At 32.0% G+C, this 16,314-nt stretch overlaps 1 protein-coding gene across 1 annotated transcript in view; it reads right to left on the bottom strand.

Annotated features, from left to right (window-relative positions):
* The window catches only part of LOC143059822 (uncharacterized), a 107,472-nt gene that overhangs the window by 39,314 nt on the left and 51,844 nt on the right, over positions 1-16,314 (bottom strand). Inside the window, exons 12-17 of the mRNA XM_076233394.1 lie at positions 15,792-15,944; positions 11,484-11,636; positions 10,385-10,459; positions 8,572-8,670; positions 3,790-4,545; positions 107-243 (exon numbers count right to left, since the gene is read on the bottom strand). Coding sequence (XP_076089509.1) covers positions 107-243; positions 3,790-4,545; positions 8,572-8,670; positions 10,385-10,459; positions 11,484-11,636; positions 15,792-15,944 — 1,373 coding nt within the window. The remainder of the gene's footprint in view (positions 1-106; positions 244-3,789; positions 4,546-8,571; positions 8,671-10,384; positions 10,460-11,483; positions 11,637-15,791; positions 15,945-16,314) is intronic.

Below are 16,314 nucleotides of genomic sequence, written 5' to 3'. Positions count from 1 at the left end.
CCTGCAATAAAAGCATTAATGAAGGGAGACAACTCATGGGGGATATAATTAGCATACACTTCTGACATCCATGAAGGGGAGACAATTTATATGGGAGATAACTCACTCTAGCATCTTTCTCCAGGTCCTGGCCACTGTCACTTCTACTCAGTGTGGATGCAGCAATATTTCTGGCTGTGTCCTCCAACACATTAATAATATCTTTCTCTGAAATCTGCTGTGATTGTATAGATTGGCCGGATCCTAAAAGTAGTACAAAATTTTATATTTTTTCAAGTTTGAAAACAATTAGGACATCTACTTCAAAAAGCCTTTGTAAAAGACTAAAATAATTCATCTGGAAACCTGTTTCTTGCAAGAGGATATACATAAAGAAAAAAAATTATAATTGATTTTTAAGAAATTGTTTTGGTGCCAAAAAAGGAACTATAAAGTTAATTTGTAACAGCTTGAGACAGATTTTTCCTGATTTATGTATTTATTTTATTTTATAACTTCTTTGTGTACAAGAAACTACTCATATGTAATTGACCAATTGCAAGACAATAACCAATTGGTTTAAGCTTTTAAAATATTGCAGATAAAGGAAGCAAATGAAGAAAGTAAAAAAAAGTTTTAAAAAATATGCATATTTATTGTCCAGGATGCACTTTGAGCTATAAATAAATCATCAATAGGAAAATTACAAGATTCTGAAACAGTGTGAAATGCATGCAAGCTAGGTCCAAGTACAAAACAATAGTAATAAAATAGATATCTGAAATCGAAATTCATTTTTTTTATTGCTGCTAGCTGAACATACTGATACTACTTGCATTATGAAAATGATATTTAAACACTGAAAAATTCATATAAAACAAAAGCAAAAGACAATTTAATCTGCAACAAAATTTGTTCACAAATACACAATTGTTTAGAATATAATGTGAATAAATACTACACACATACATGGTGAAAACAATGTGTGAATAAAAAACAATATAACAATCAAAGAGAAAAAACACAGCAGTAAACATTGTATGGCAGTGCTCAGTTAGTCAAATCACAATTGTGGTACTATCCTGAAACAAATATTGTGAAGGGGAAGTAACTCAAGTTAATCCTTTCCAAGGGAGATAACTGAATCCATTCCAAGGGGGATAACAAGGTCATCTATCAATAGATCACTTTTAAGTTATGTCTTTCACTAGAAAAGTTCACCAATCGTGTGCACATTCATTACTTCAATTACCTGCAGATAAAGGCAATCGCCTGTATCCCTGCTCAATTAAATTAAAGTTGGCCAAACGTTTTTTGTGATTGTTTTTATGCGGGATAAACTTGAAATAATATTTGTTTTATAAGTACTAAATTACAATTCCCTATTTACAGCAGTGCTGATTTTCAATTATAAAACTAATATTTAAGTTATCAGAATGATTTGTGCAATAAAGAATCATATTTTTTCAACCACTTGCTCAAAATGGGAAAGATTTATTGACGATCCCCCTAAATACACGATTGATGTTAACTAAAACCAAAGTTTTTGATGGAAATGCAAAGAACTCAAAAGTTGTCTATCTGTGAAATCTCAGTGTAGACATTCCAAGGGTGAAAAATCAATAAACTATGTGATAAAAAGGGGAATAACTCAGTGAAGCCATTCCAAGGGATATAACAAGATTATCAATCATAGAAATGTCAGTTATTATAACCATGTGAAAATGAGTGGATTCATTCAAAAAAAAAACCAGAAACTTGGTGAAGAAAATATGTATTGGTAGAATGGTATTGCACACTACATAGCACTTGTGAATAGTGTATTCATTCTTGAATGATAGAACTAAGTCTGGTTTTCTTGTAGTGTTGGGTTCATGCATCTTTTAAATCAAACACATATCTCCTTTTTATCCTTTTTGAATATGGAAATAACAAGTGTAAACCAATTAATTATCACGAGCAAATAAATAAATTTTGTGTTTTTACTGTCTTCTGATTGGTTAAAATTATTAGTTTTATTTTCAATGTTGTAAATTTTGATGGCGACACGCCCACTTTGACGTTGTGTATTCATACGCCAACATGTGTCTACGTTGTTATTGTTAATATAAATAATATAAAAAGTTCTTTGAGCCTTAGTTTTGATAGAAATTTATTTATAATGAATGGCAATAATTTATTTTGATTTGATTGAACCATAAAACTAATTTTTGACTCTTCACAATTTACATAATCCGCTTCGTGAATTATTCAATGTGAAGAGTCAAAAATTAGTTTTATGGTTCAATAAATTCAAAATAGATAATTATTAAGCCATTCATTAATTGAAAACGATGTGATTACAATTGTTTAAACAAGTGAAACTGCGAGCTACTGCTCACTGATGATACCCCCGCCGCAAGTGGATAATATTAATAGTGTAAAAATATGCAAGTGTTCGGTAAACAGGAAGTTGTCGAGTGATGAATCTGAAAACGCATCACACGGTATAGCTGACTTATAAAAATCCTGAAACCAAAATTCAGAAATCCTTGTATTGTAGTTCCTGAGAAAAATGTGACGAAAATTTTTAACTTGGTTATCATGTGTAAAATCATACAAGTGTTCGGTAAACAGGAAGTTGTCGAGTGATGAATCTGAAAACGCATCACACGGTATAGCTGACTTATATAAATCCTGAAATCAAATTTCAGAAATCCTTGTATTGTAGTTCCTGAGAAAAAGGTGACGAAAATTTTCAACTTGGCTATCATGTGTAAAATCATACAAGTGTTCTGTAAACAGGAAGTTGTCGAGTGATGAATCTGAAAACGCATCACACGGTATAGCTGACTTATATAAATCCTGAAACCAAATTTCAGAAATCCTTGTATTGTAGTTCCTGAGAAAAATGTGACGAAAATTTTCAACTTGGCTATCATGTGTAAAATCAGACAAGTGTTCGGTAAACAGGAAGTTGTCAAGTGATGAATCTGAAAACGCATCACACGGTATGGCTCACATATATAAATGTTGATACCAAATTACAGAAAGGGTGGATGTGTAGTTCCTGAGAAAAATGTGACGAAAGTTTCATGGGACGGACTGACTGACGGACGGACTGATGGACGGACTGACGGACGGACTGACAGACAGAGGTAAAACAGTATACCCCCCCTTTTTTAAAGCAGGGGTATAATAAACTAGGCTATCCCTGATATAAATACCATCAGGAAAATAAGAAAATGACAAAAAAATTGCTTTGATGTCATCTAGAAAGATATTAAAAAGTATTCACAAAATTTAGTTCTTTTACAGCTTCTTAACCTTCCATTTATTTTTTTGTTATATTTATCATTGAGTAAATAGTTCTATGATGTTATTTTAATATTCGCTTAAATAAAAGACTATCTACTTTTAATATTTCTTAATAGTATAATAATTATTATCATACATGTACTGATTTGTTTTAAATGTAAAATATATAGTATACATTGTCTAAACTAATTGACCTAAATTTTGAACTATTTGTGCCACAAATTGTGAATGTGTATCATTGTGTACCATTCAGTGTGCTGTGAGTGTGATCCACACATTTACTACCTTCTCTATGAAGTTTCTCAGAAGGCCCTGATTCTGCATGAGCTACATCTTCACCAGGCCCCAATTCAGCATGATCAGCTTTCTCAGTAGGCCCTGATTCAGCTTCAATCTTGGAGGAGGCTGAGCCTACCTTAGAATCTGAAGGAAGTGCAGGAGAGGAAGGTTTTTCATTGGTTGGGGAAGGAGTTGAATCAGATCCAGATGGGATAACTATATGTTTTTCACTACCTGGCCTTGAAGGAGCTACAGTTCCCAATGATGATTGAGATTTTTTCCTGCTCTCTTTATCAGATTCTTTTCCATCAGTTTCACGTTCCTTTTCCTCATTCAGAGGTGGAGTTACTGCCCCTTCATCCAAAGACTTATGACTATTGGATTTTTCAAGTGAATTGGTCTCCCTTTCCCCTTCTTGATCTTCTCTTGGAGTCTCTAGTTCATGTTCTTGTTCAGCCTCCAACAAAGGGTCTATTATTGGGGTCTCTGGATCATGGCGACTGGATGTTCTTGAATAGCTCTGAATAGAGACTTTAGAAAGTCTTCCTTCTCGTTTGGACAACGTATTGGCTTTACGTTCAGCATCAGACATACTGGATCGTCTCCCTTGATCATTAATGGCCGTCTTACTTCCAGACCTCATTTCTAACTGTGAAAAACTTCTTCTCTTATCAGAAAGTTTACTACGACTAATACTTTTTCTTCCGCCACTTTCTCGAGACATTTGCCGTTCTGATGAACCATCATCAAAAACTTCTTCTTCATGACGGGATAATCTGGAAACTAAACCATGATTGTCTTCCGTGTTTATTGGTGTTCCAGGAGTTACGTGCCCATCAGTGGGTGCTGTCCCTGGTTTGGCTACTGGTACAGAGACGTGAGAAATAGCCACAGATTTATCAGGACTTAGGTCCCCTGGGTAATCAATGCCTTCTTCTGTTTTTTCTGTTGCTCTGCTTAGCAGCATTGTAAATTCTTTTGAGTTTTCATCTAAAATGTCATTAATATAACCAATAGTAATCAGATATATCAAACATTCTGTTTTTAATCAACCCTTAATTGATTTTTAGCTCTTATAATTGAGATGCATCACTTTATAGAAAAATGAAGTTAAAAAATTAAAAACGAAAAAATAATTTCATCATATTCAAGAGACATTACTAGAATTCAAAATTTTGTTTGCCCTTGCAAAATCTTAGTTTGATAGATTGCAGGTTTTTTTTTAAAGAGGGTTTGGGCAACTGGTTAAAATTGAAGTTGAAATGGCCCCTGTTTCTGAAAAATAACTTGTTAGAACTGCAAAATGTTTCTTCGATCATCATTTAATTGCTATGCAAATTAGAACATATTACATCACTGATAAAACTGGCAAATACTTTATATGCATTCATTTTCAGCATTTGGAAAGTGAACAAATATAATTTTGCATTAATTGGCTGAAATAAAAGCACACAATGAATACTTAGAAATATATATACAGTAGTTATTCCATGATGAAAGTTTGTCCCTCAGGGATAATTAACTAAATCATCTAAATTCTTATTTCTTTAAACATGTTAAAAAAAAAGTTTTTTAAACATTCTAACTGACATTTCAGACGTTAATGAAACTGTCAGGTACTCTGAGGCTCCTTTGATAGATAACCAAACATGTATAGTTTAAAGCTAATTTCCCAATGCCTGTGGAGTAAGACTTTATTTAGCTTGCTTGATTTGTTAGTATAAATGCTTGCTAAATTATTGTAACTAAGATTGACATCAGCAAACAATATAAATAGGCATACTGAAAACTTTGACCTGTATATATGATACATGTATTTGAATTTGATTGGAGGTCATCCCAAACACAATTGTACAATATAAAAACATAGCAACCAAGCTAGCCAAAGTCTTACTCTACATGCATTAGGTACTTAGCTATAAAAATAAAATTGTTGTTAAGTAGAATTTGCTGTAAATTTGCTGTTGCAAAGAAATTTTCATTTCATCAATTGCCATAATTAAGATTTTATGAAAAAGACAACAATTGAATTAAACATGTTTTTCAAACAATTGCATGACCTTTACCTGTGTTTTGACAGTAAAATCTGATTCAGTGAATTTCAAAAACATATGGCATATAAAATAAAGGAAGAAACTACTGTATATATGTTTATAAAAAATAAGGAAAGATAATAATTCCAATTTCCAAGGGGAATCACGCAAACCACACTGTTACATGGGAAGAAAAAAGATATCGTAAAACCCAATCTTTCAGAGGTTAGAAATTCTACCAATCATATACTGGCACAGAGTGAAAGGAATATTCCATTCTATTTAACCTCATTCAATTGGTTAATATTCTGGCCAATCATATACGGTGTAAAATAGTGGAAAAGGGGGATAACTCAGTGAAGTCAATCAAAGGGAGATAACACTCTGTTAAGCCTGATTCCATTAGTTGTGATATATAGGTGGCACTCATACTCCATCAAACAGTGAAAGAGGGGATAACTCAGTGAATTCAATCAAAGGGAGGTAACACATGGTTAAGCCTGATTCCATTAGTTTTCTGATATATAGGTGGCACTCATACTCCGTCAAACAGTGAAAGAGAAGATAACTCAGTGAAGTCAAACCAAGGGAGGTAACACAGTGCCAGATTCAGTCTTGGCTACCTGAACGAAAAGGCAATCCTGGTAAACTGCTAGCTCTGTTCATTTGGTTTACAATACCAGCAAATTCTGGATCTGTGTCTTTGGGTATGTAACTCCACGAGTTTATAGACAGAGTGGCATCAATATCCCCACCTGTATAGTCTATTTCTAAATATTCAGAAAGGGCAATCATTTAAATATAAGCCACTTCAATATGTATAGTCTATTTCTAAATATTTAGAAAGGGGAATAATTTAATAATAAGCTACTTCGATATGTATAGGCTATTTCTAAATATTCTGAAAGGGGAATCATTTAATAATAAAACACTTGAATATAATCATCATTAGTACAGTCTATTTCTAAAAATTCAAAAACTTTGAAAGGGAATCATTTGATAATAATAGGACACTTGCATATATAATCATCAGAATAGCTAGTCTATTTATAAATATTCAGAAAGGGAATCATCCAATTATAAGCTACTTGAATATTATCGTATTCCAATTTTGATTTCATAATGAGTCTAACACACCTACTGCCCTTGATTTCATTTTGCTTTGTTTCAGTATTCCAATATTTAAAAACTCATTTTAAAATTACATGGGAAGAAGCAGTCAAAACAAAACTCATATAAAAATATCTAGGATGCACAAGTTTTAAGTCCTAAATTAAAATGATATAAAAAAAACAATGGCAAATTAAAAATCTGCAAGCAGGTAATGGCTACATTATCATCCACAGCAGCAAATATAAAGCAATCGACATTTATTTAGAATGATGTGAAAGGGTAGATAACTCTAAAAATAAAAGTAGTCTAACCTGCCTTTATCGAGGAATTTTCAATAAAAAAATGGCAAACAAAGTAGCAAATTTACCTTGATTAGGCAAAATGGGCAAGCTGATATTTTAAACAATAGCGATGTCTAGTCATTTGCAATTCGCCTTTTCAGAATCTAATGCATTCTGGGTAATATTTCAAAAGCGTACACCAAAATGTTGTGTTTGGTTAAGAATGTTCTAAACAATGGAAATCCATCCAATGACGTAACGTTATTTTTATTTTGGTATCAAACAATGAGATTACCCATAGTCCTCTAGTTTCTGAAAAGGCCAATTAAAAGCTAAAGTTCAAACAAATAAAAGTTCAAAAACCAAGCAAATACACAACTGCATTTCAATTTCAATTGCAACACAAAGATAATATTTGTCACGCATAATAAATAAAACACATTTACATAGTAAGCAACACAGACAAGCCTGGTACCAAATCACAGGACAAAATTATGAGCAGTTAACAAATAATTTCTTGACATGCCCTGCACCGAGCAACTTTCACACAATACATACATTAATAATTAGCTTTTTGGTACATAAAACAAGACAAGCCCTACAAAATTAATAACTGGACAAAACAAATACGAGCCATTTACAAATAAATACTGAACACACCCAAAACCCAGCGAGTAACAAACCTTCAAAACCCTCATCTTTGTCTTTAGATGAGGCAGAAAATCGTACGGTTTTATTAAAGGACGATAAAGAATTTGATTTTGATTTGAGACTAGGCTGTCGCTGGACTATTGGTCTTCTAGGCGGAATAGGTCTTTTTTCTTCATAAAAATAAATACCCAGTCAGAGTAAAGATATAGAAAGTACACATATATTTCAACAGCAAAAATATAATATATATGAATTTGTATAATGTATTCAAACCTTGCTCTTCTGTCAATGAAAAAAAAGATTACTGCAGAATGATATAATTAAAAAATTATCTATCAAGTAAATTTGAGGAGCAGTAGGCGGGGATGTCCTAAAAAATTAAGTATTCTTGCACTGATCCCATACATTAACCATTAATCCCTAAATTCCACTGAAAATAATGACCCAATCTGGAGTTTCCAGCAAAATTTCTTTTTACTGGTAAGTACTTCACACTTAACCAATATATCTATTGATCTTTTAAAATTAGAAAAGAAAAAAAAAGTCCAGGAATATTTGTGAATTTTCAAATAAAATTCATCCATAGGGTCATTTATGGGTCCCTTAAAAATAGCCTCAATTTAAAAGATGGGATTTTTTGGACCTTTTTCTTTTTTGTAGATTAATCAAAATTTCCATACAAGAAAATACAGGCTCTTAACCTTTTACTCTCAATTAAATTGAAACCCAGATTAATGAAGGAAAAAAATCTGTATAATAAGAAGACACTCTTTTCAACATGATGTATATTACTTTTTTTTATAATAGGGGCAATATTTTCTTTATTTTTTTTTACTTAAAATATTCCTCTTTTATTTTACTTATCAGGACATGCATATGAACTTCATGAACGGAGCTGAAATTATTAATACAAGTATTATTATAATATTTGTGCATACCTCGTTTATGTGCATAATTTCTCATGTCCTCCCTTTGGACGCCTCGTCTTCGCTTCCAAACATCTGGTTCATCATCAGATTCCTGATCACTTATCAAATCTGTAAAATGTTTTTTTTATTTATCATTTTATCAATGAATTTTATATTAAATCAGAGAATTTACACTATCTTTCAATTAATATTTTACAGATTACATTGAAGTAACAAATAAATTCTTTTGTTTTCCCAACATAAGGGAGACAACTGAAGTTTAAAACAGATATTTGGTAAGTTAAATTAAGAGGGTAAAGTTATCTCCCTTTTTAGAGGTTTGCCAATTCCTGTGAATTTTTCTCCCTTTTTAGAGGTTTGGTAAATCCTGGGAAGTTATCTCCCCTTTTAAAGGTTTGGTAAATCCTGTGAAGTTGTCTCCCTTTTTAAAGGTTTGGTAAATCCTGTGAAGTTGTCTCCCTTTATAAAGGTTTGGTAAATCCTGTGAAGTTATCTCCCTTTTTAAAGGTTTGGTAAATCCAGTGAAATTGTCTCCTTTTTTAAATGTTTGGTAAATCCTGTGAAGTTATCTCCCTTTTTAAAGGTTTGTGCATATCCTGCAAAGTTGTCTTCCTTAAGAGAATACAAAAGTCAAAATAGAGACGATTAAAAACAGATAATACATAGCCTCCAAAATATAATCCACCACCAAAAATATATACATTTTCAAACAAAATCAATACACTACAAAGTATGTGAGAAAAATCTATGTCGTGTGGAAAATGCATGCACATGCCATTCAAATGTACCACCCTGAAACAGCAAATGAGGTCAGGTAGGGAAGAGAAAAATCTATGTTCTGTTGAAAATGCATGCACATGCCTTTCAAATGTATACCACCCTGATACAGCAAATAAGGTCAGGTAGGGATAAGGTGTGATAGGGAAAAATGAATATAAATTAGGATAAAATAAAAAAAATAATGACGATTTAAAAAGGAAGAAAACATATATCATAAAAATACAAAACAGGTAAAATATTGGGATCAGCAAAAAATTATTTGAGGAAAGTACAATTGTCAAGTTTCCAGTCTCCATGCACCAAATGGAAAAGGTGAAAAACAAAAAATGTCCAGTAGAGACAAGGAAAGACATGGGAATAAAACATTTCTCTTTCTGATACATAAAAGGTGAAAGTCCAGAAGAGACAGGGAGAGAGACATGGGGATTTGTTTTCCAATACCCTTTTCTAATACATAGATGCCAACCCCCTTTTGACACAATCAGTTACAATCTACCAAATTTTCTATAATTTTGAAAAGTTTTCAGTAATCATTCTAAAACGTGCATTTACCAAAAAAATTACTGACAACTGGTTGCAAAGTGATGTGCACGAACATGTGTTGATAAACATGTTATCTGTAGCATGTATTCCATTCATTAATTGTTCCGACACTCGACTCATACATTTTCGTTTTGACAAGGAGAATTAGAGAAAGGGGGACAGCTACTTCTTTTTTTCCATAAAATGCAAGTTTGCCTCTTCAGAAGTCAGTTACCAAACAATAGGTCGATAACTCCTGAGAAACCGGTAGCGTTACATTTGCTTTTTCTAAATACTGGACCAGGCCGGAAAAGTAATGAAAAAAATTCGTGTTTTACAAAATTGAACAGTGATGACTGGGAATCTGTAACTATTTGACTTTGACTGTAATAGTGTAGTTTTGATCGCAGAATCGGAAAAATTACGGAAAAATCATAATGGTTGGCATTTATGCTGATATATGAAAGGTGAAAGTCCAGTAGAGACAGGGAGAGAGACATGGGGATTTCTTTTCCAATACCTTGTTCTGAGAGAGAGGTCTCGTGGACACTTATCTGACCTTTGGTTTCTTCCTCTTTGATTTTACTTTCTGTTTCTGGAGTAGATTTTGTTACTTATAATTGATAAAAATTTAATATAATAAAGGGTTTTTAATTAATTTTATTGTTTTGAAATAATTGTTTAAATAAAGTTAATTCTATATCAGTAATTAACTTTTGTAGAGGGGGGTTCATTACGGTTTAAATTTGCCATTGAGCATTCAGAAATAAAATTTAATTTAATTTTTCTAAACAAATAAATTCAAATATTCAGCTACCCCAAAGTCCTTATTTCAATTTGTTAATAACTTTCTTCCGTATTATCTATTCATATTTTCATTTTTTTCAACTTAGCTTTAAACCATAGTTCTATCAAGCAAATATGGTTATATAACAGTGTGTGTGGGTGTTCACTACCATGTAAAATCTGGCATAAATCCTGACCCATTATATTTTTTGATTTTTTTACCTGATTTGTATTTATCAATTAATATGTCTGACAAGCTAGAACCTAAAATAACCCAGATATATTTTTTTTAAAAACCAACACTGAACATTAAATAAAAATATCTACTGGTTGTGGATTAATTTATTTTTTAGTGAATACCTATTTTCGTGGATTGACGATTTCTTGCATTTTAGTTGATAATTGGTTTCGTGGTTTTAAAAAAATTCTTTTTCAAAATTTGAATCGTGGTTCCTGGCCATCCAACGTTTGAAACACTTATTAGAAATTAAATTTTCAATGATCTTTTTCAACACTGTGTAAAAATATTACCTTTTCTCAATCATTGAGAAACACTTATTAAATTTTCAATGATATTTTTAAACGCTGTGTAAAAATATTTCCTTTTCTCAATCATTGAGAAACACTTATTAGAAATTAAATTTTCAATGATCTTTTTCAACACTGTGTAAAAATATTTCCTTTTCTCAATCATTGGGAAACACTTATTAGATATTAAATTTTCAGTGATATTTTTAAACGCTGTGTAAAAATATTTCCTTTTCTCAATTATTAGATGTTAAATTTTCAATGATATTTTTAAACACTTTGTAAATATTTTTTCCTTTTCTTACCTCTGCCAAAGTAACGATTAGCATCGCCAACATTTTCTATATGTTGTTGTTCTGGGCGTGTGTGGGCTTCAATGTGCCCGCCCACACTAATGGGTTCCCCATCAGGACCAATCACAATGCTACCTTTATTACTGTCTTCAGGTAAACTACCCGCTAAACAAAATGGAAAAAATAAACTAAACATAAAAAAAACTAACCAGTGCATATAAAACTATTGGTGTGTCTACGTAAGCAAAATAAAAGTACATGTATAAGCAATGGGTGAAAATCAGTGAAAAAATATATACTTAAGGTGGTACCTAACACTACAGGGAGATAACTCTGTAAAGTCAGCTAAACGTTTTAATTACGTTGTGTTGTAAAGGGAATAGTAAGCATCTCAATGATCAAAATTGGTGTTTGTCAAACCGCTATATAACCAGTGTAATTTTTCTGACAAAACGGTTGGTTCAAAGTTTTTGAAATTTTTATATTTTTGTTAAAGGGTCAAAGTAAATACTTTGACAAAATTTTATGAAAATTAAACGAGCCAAATTTTAGTTAAAGTGTTGGGTACCACCTTAATAATCTTGAATTAGAGTTCTAATATTTTTTTTCAGAATTCTAATAATTTATTTTAGAATTCTAGTAAATACAACCTTAACATCATCAGAATTTCATCTCTTTCAACAAAATCAAACGATTGACAAAAAAAGTGTGTTTTGGGTTCCCTTTCAGTACATCTATAAGTCATGATCATTTTTAGTCACAATCCAGAATATGTCCTGTTTTCAAAGAGTCTAGTTCTGTATTGTTCATACTGACTTCCAAGAATGTCTCCTTTTTGCAATGTTTTAGAATATTTTTTCAAGTCAATTTAATTTTGAGTCACATTGGAGTCAATAAAACACAAAACAAACCTTTTTTTCCCTGCCCTATAAATAATACTTCATATTTCAACACTCTGAATTCTTCATTAACTTTTACTTATAATCAATTTTGATTTTATTAACTGATATTCTAACTTTTTTCACTGATTTTATAAGTGTATATATTTAAGCAAACCACATACTGAAATTAAAATAATAATAATAAAATTGTGAATATATATGAATGATTTAAAACCTACAAAAAAGAAAATATATAAAAAAAGTATTTCCAAAATCCCTTTTCTATTCATATTGTTAGATAACAGGAGTTGTTGGGTATACACTTAAGAGATAACCCAACTACACAAAAATCCACAATTTTTTTCTACATATATGAAACATTAAAAGCAAATATCCTTTTCTATATCCATACCAAAATATATCCTTCCACCGTTCTACATTAAATTTCAATACTCTATCCAGCACCAAAATAAATCCCTTCATCAGTGTATGTAAATTCAAAATCTATCCCCTCCTCTTCCAGTACTAAAATAAATCCATCTACGGTATTGTACATAATTCCAAAAATAAATCCTTCCATCAGTCTAAATAAATTTCAAAATAAATCAATCCACCATTCAACATAAATACAAAAATAAATTTTAAAAGTTATCCCATCTGATGTCCAGTTACCAAAATAAATCCATCCACCGTTCTACATGAAATTATAAAACTTTTACTGTTTCTTGAACTCGTAGAACTTTTCTTGAGTATTCCAGATTTTTTTTCCACAACATCTTGGGTTGAACCTTCAGATGAATCACCACTCTTATCTGTACTGCCATCTTCCGTAGAATTCTCATCTTGTTTTTCTTCTCTCTCATTTCTTTCTTCTTCTTTTTTTTGTTTTATTCTGTCTTGTAAAAGCATCCTTCTCTCTATTTCTTTCAATGATTTAGCATCAAGTTTCTGATATTCAGCGACCTTGTCTATAACCTCATCATCATCATCATCATCATCACTATAATCATCATCGTCCTTATGGTCAGTTGATAGAGCGAGCCAATGTTTATTTACATCCTCTCTCCTGTCAACATAACTCAAATCATCGCTTTCTTCTGCTGAGCTGTTGAAATAGTGTTCAGCATCTAATTTCGGTCTAGAGGTATCATGAAGAAAATTTAACAGCTCTATTTCTTCATCAAATTCAACACGTTCTTCAGGAAAGATGTCTTCGAATTCCAGCTCTTCCGATGTTGCTTTCATAAATCCATCTTTCACAACACCCCCCTTCCTCATCATGTCATATTCCTCATTTTCAGTTTTTGTTTTTGAAAATGGGTTCATTTTAACATTTTCGGTTCTTTTTAACGGTTCAGTGTTAATATTACTGTCTTCCCCAACTCTGACTGTATAATCTCGCCTTTTTAATGACTCTGAGTTCAAGGTCGTCCATTCTTTTATACTAAATGAACTCAGACTCAACGACAGCAGACGGTCTTTACTCAGGTCCGTACTTCTTTGTTTCACTGACGATAATGATTTTGAAGTTTCCTTTGAATTCTTTAATCTTTCATTTCTCGAAGTACTAGGACTCTCAGAGAAATTTCCCTCTGTATTTATTTTTCTTCCTGCATCTGAATCTAGCCTGAAGCGAACTGATTTCATCTTTTTGTCAGGATCAGAACCTTTAGACTTTTTTATACTGTTCCTTTCAAATTCCTTGTACGGATCCTCGATCCCAAATAACCCCTTATTTAAGGTTTGGAGCACTTTTTGTCTTTCATCAGTTGCATGCCCCTCAGTTTTAAGTCTATCTAAATTTTCAATTGGTTCTTCAATCAGAACAGATAAGCGCCTTTTCCTATCTATTAAATCCAACCTAAAACTTGAAGCTCGCCTTTTTCTATCAAGAACATAATTTGGTTGAGGAGGAAGAATACGCATAAACTCATTTTTCTCAGCTGACATTTCCACAAAACTTCTTGACCTTTCAATGCCCTCTATGGAAGAATCAATGTAATTAACCTTCTGATTATTTTCCTTTTCTTTTGTCCCATTATTTTTTATCAGTTTTTCAGTTTTATCAAAATCCTGAACTTCATACTTTATTTTAACTTTATAATCTTGAACTTCATCTTTTGCTGATATTTCCTTCTTTGTCATGGAATCCTCTTCCTCAACATCTTTAAACGATTTCATAATTGCCAAGGTAACAAGACATTTGGTCAGGTCATTGGATTCAGATATATTTTTTACAGGAAGTTCTTTAGGTGTTTTAATAACTGTTGTTTCAGTTTTCTTACCTACCACTTTTTCCATATTTTTAGACGATTTTTGTTTCTTCTTTTCAGTGATTTCATCTGCAAAATTGTGTCAATAAAAATCTAAGGCAGTGAGAGTCAACAAAGCACAATTTGAATCCCAACACCAATTATAAAGAAAAATAGATAGACTTAAATTGATGTTGTTTGATTTAGGTGTGATTTCTATTTGCTGCCATGACAATTCGTGCTCATAGTCTTTCATAAATCAACACTGCACTTTGTTGTAGTGGTGAGCAGCTGAGCGATTGAGAACCCAGCCCTTTTCATATATCATGAGTAATATCAACATCTGATTAGTCTCAGATACTTATGATTCCATCAGCCACCATGTCATAATAATTTCTCAAACTTATCATTTATCACAAAACTTGAAAGAGTTACCTATTCAAGTAGCTCATCTCTAACACACTTTACATAGTTAGTGCACCCCACCCCTCAGTTTTTTGGCTTGTACTGTGGATTCATTTATTTTCGTGGGTATAAATTTTCGTGGATAGAGGAAAAGTTGAGTGTATTTTATTTCATGGTTTTACTAATCCCTGAATACACATCCTATAGAAAATGTGTAATTAGTTGAACATTTGAATTCATGGTTCACCTGTACCCACGAAAACCACGAAAACCACGAAAATTGGTAACAACAAATAATAATGAATCCATAGTATACTATCTTCAAGAGAAGATACATTGACCCTACATAAAAGGATTTTAGTACATGTCTTGAAATGAGCCCTCATAACAGCATTTCAAAAGATATCTTGAAATGATCCCTTATATCAGCATTTCACGATATATCTTGAAATGACCCCTTAAAACAGCATTTCAATTGATATTTTCAAATGACCCCTCAAAACAGCATTTCAATTGATATCTTGAAATGAACCCTCATAACAGCATTTCAAAAGATATCTTGAAATGACCCCTCAAAACAGCATTTCAGTAAATATCTTGAAATGACCTTTCATAATAAAATTTCAGTACATATCTTAAAAAGATCCCTCATAACATCATTTTAATACATATCTTAAAAGACTTCAAAACAGCATTCCAATTGATATCTTGAAATGACCCCTCATGATAAAATTTCAGTACATATCTTGAAATGAACCCTGATAACAGCATTCAGTACATACATCCTTTCTTAGATCGATCACTCTTGAGACTCTGCGTGCTACCCTTCCAATGAGTTCTGAGTGGCTTGGCTGTTGGCAAAGAGTGGGCGCTGCTTGGTCCTCCAAGACTCTCTGTACTGCTGTGTAGGTGATAACCCCCGGACACAGAAGGGCCTGGTTAAAAGAATTTAATTGTAATAATGTAAATATATAAACAACATGGGATGTAGATACACTTTCACATCGTAAGAACGCGCTTAATAAATACAATAAGAAAAGTTTGTAAAGAAATATTCTAATGTGAGACTACTATTTTGCTTTTCTGAAAATGCCATATTATAATTCCAAAAGAAAATTGGGTGCATGTGCGGTGGTACAATCAAAATTGAAATGTAAATTGTATTTTGAATAAGCAGTATATCAAAATTGACATTTTTGTTGGTGTTGCTCTGCTAAGTTTGACATGAAGTATATAACCTATGGTGTTATTTAGTCGATAAAATATGTTTGAACTAGTGTATGAATGAAATGTTTTTTTTTATAT

The sequence above is a fragment of the Mytilus galloprovincialis genome, chromosome 14 (assembly GCF_965363235.1).
Source record: "Mytilus galloprovincialis chromosome 14, xbMytGall1.hap1.1, whole genome shotgun sequence".
NCBI classification, from domain to species: domain Eukaryota; kingdom Metazoa; phylum Mollusca; class Bivalvia; order Mytilida; family Mytilidae; genus Mytilus; species Mytilus galloprovincialis.
The sequence above is the reverse complement of the archived record's forward strand: the minus strand, read 5'-3'. Positions and strand labels throughout refer to the sequence as shown.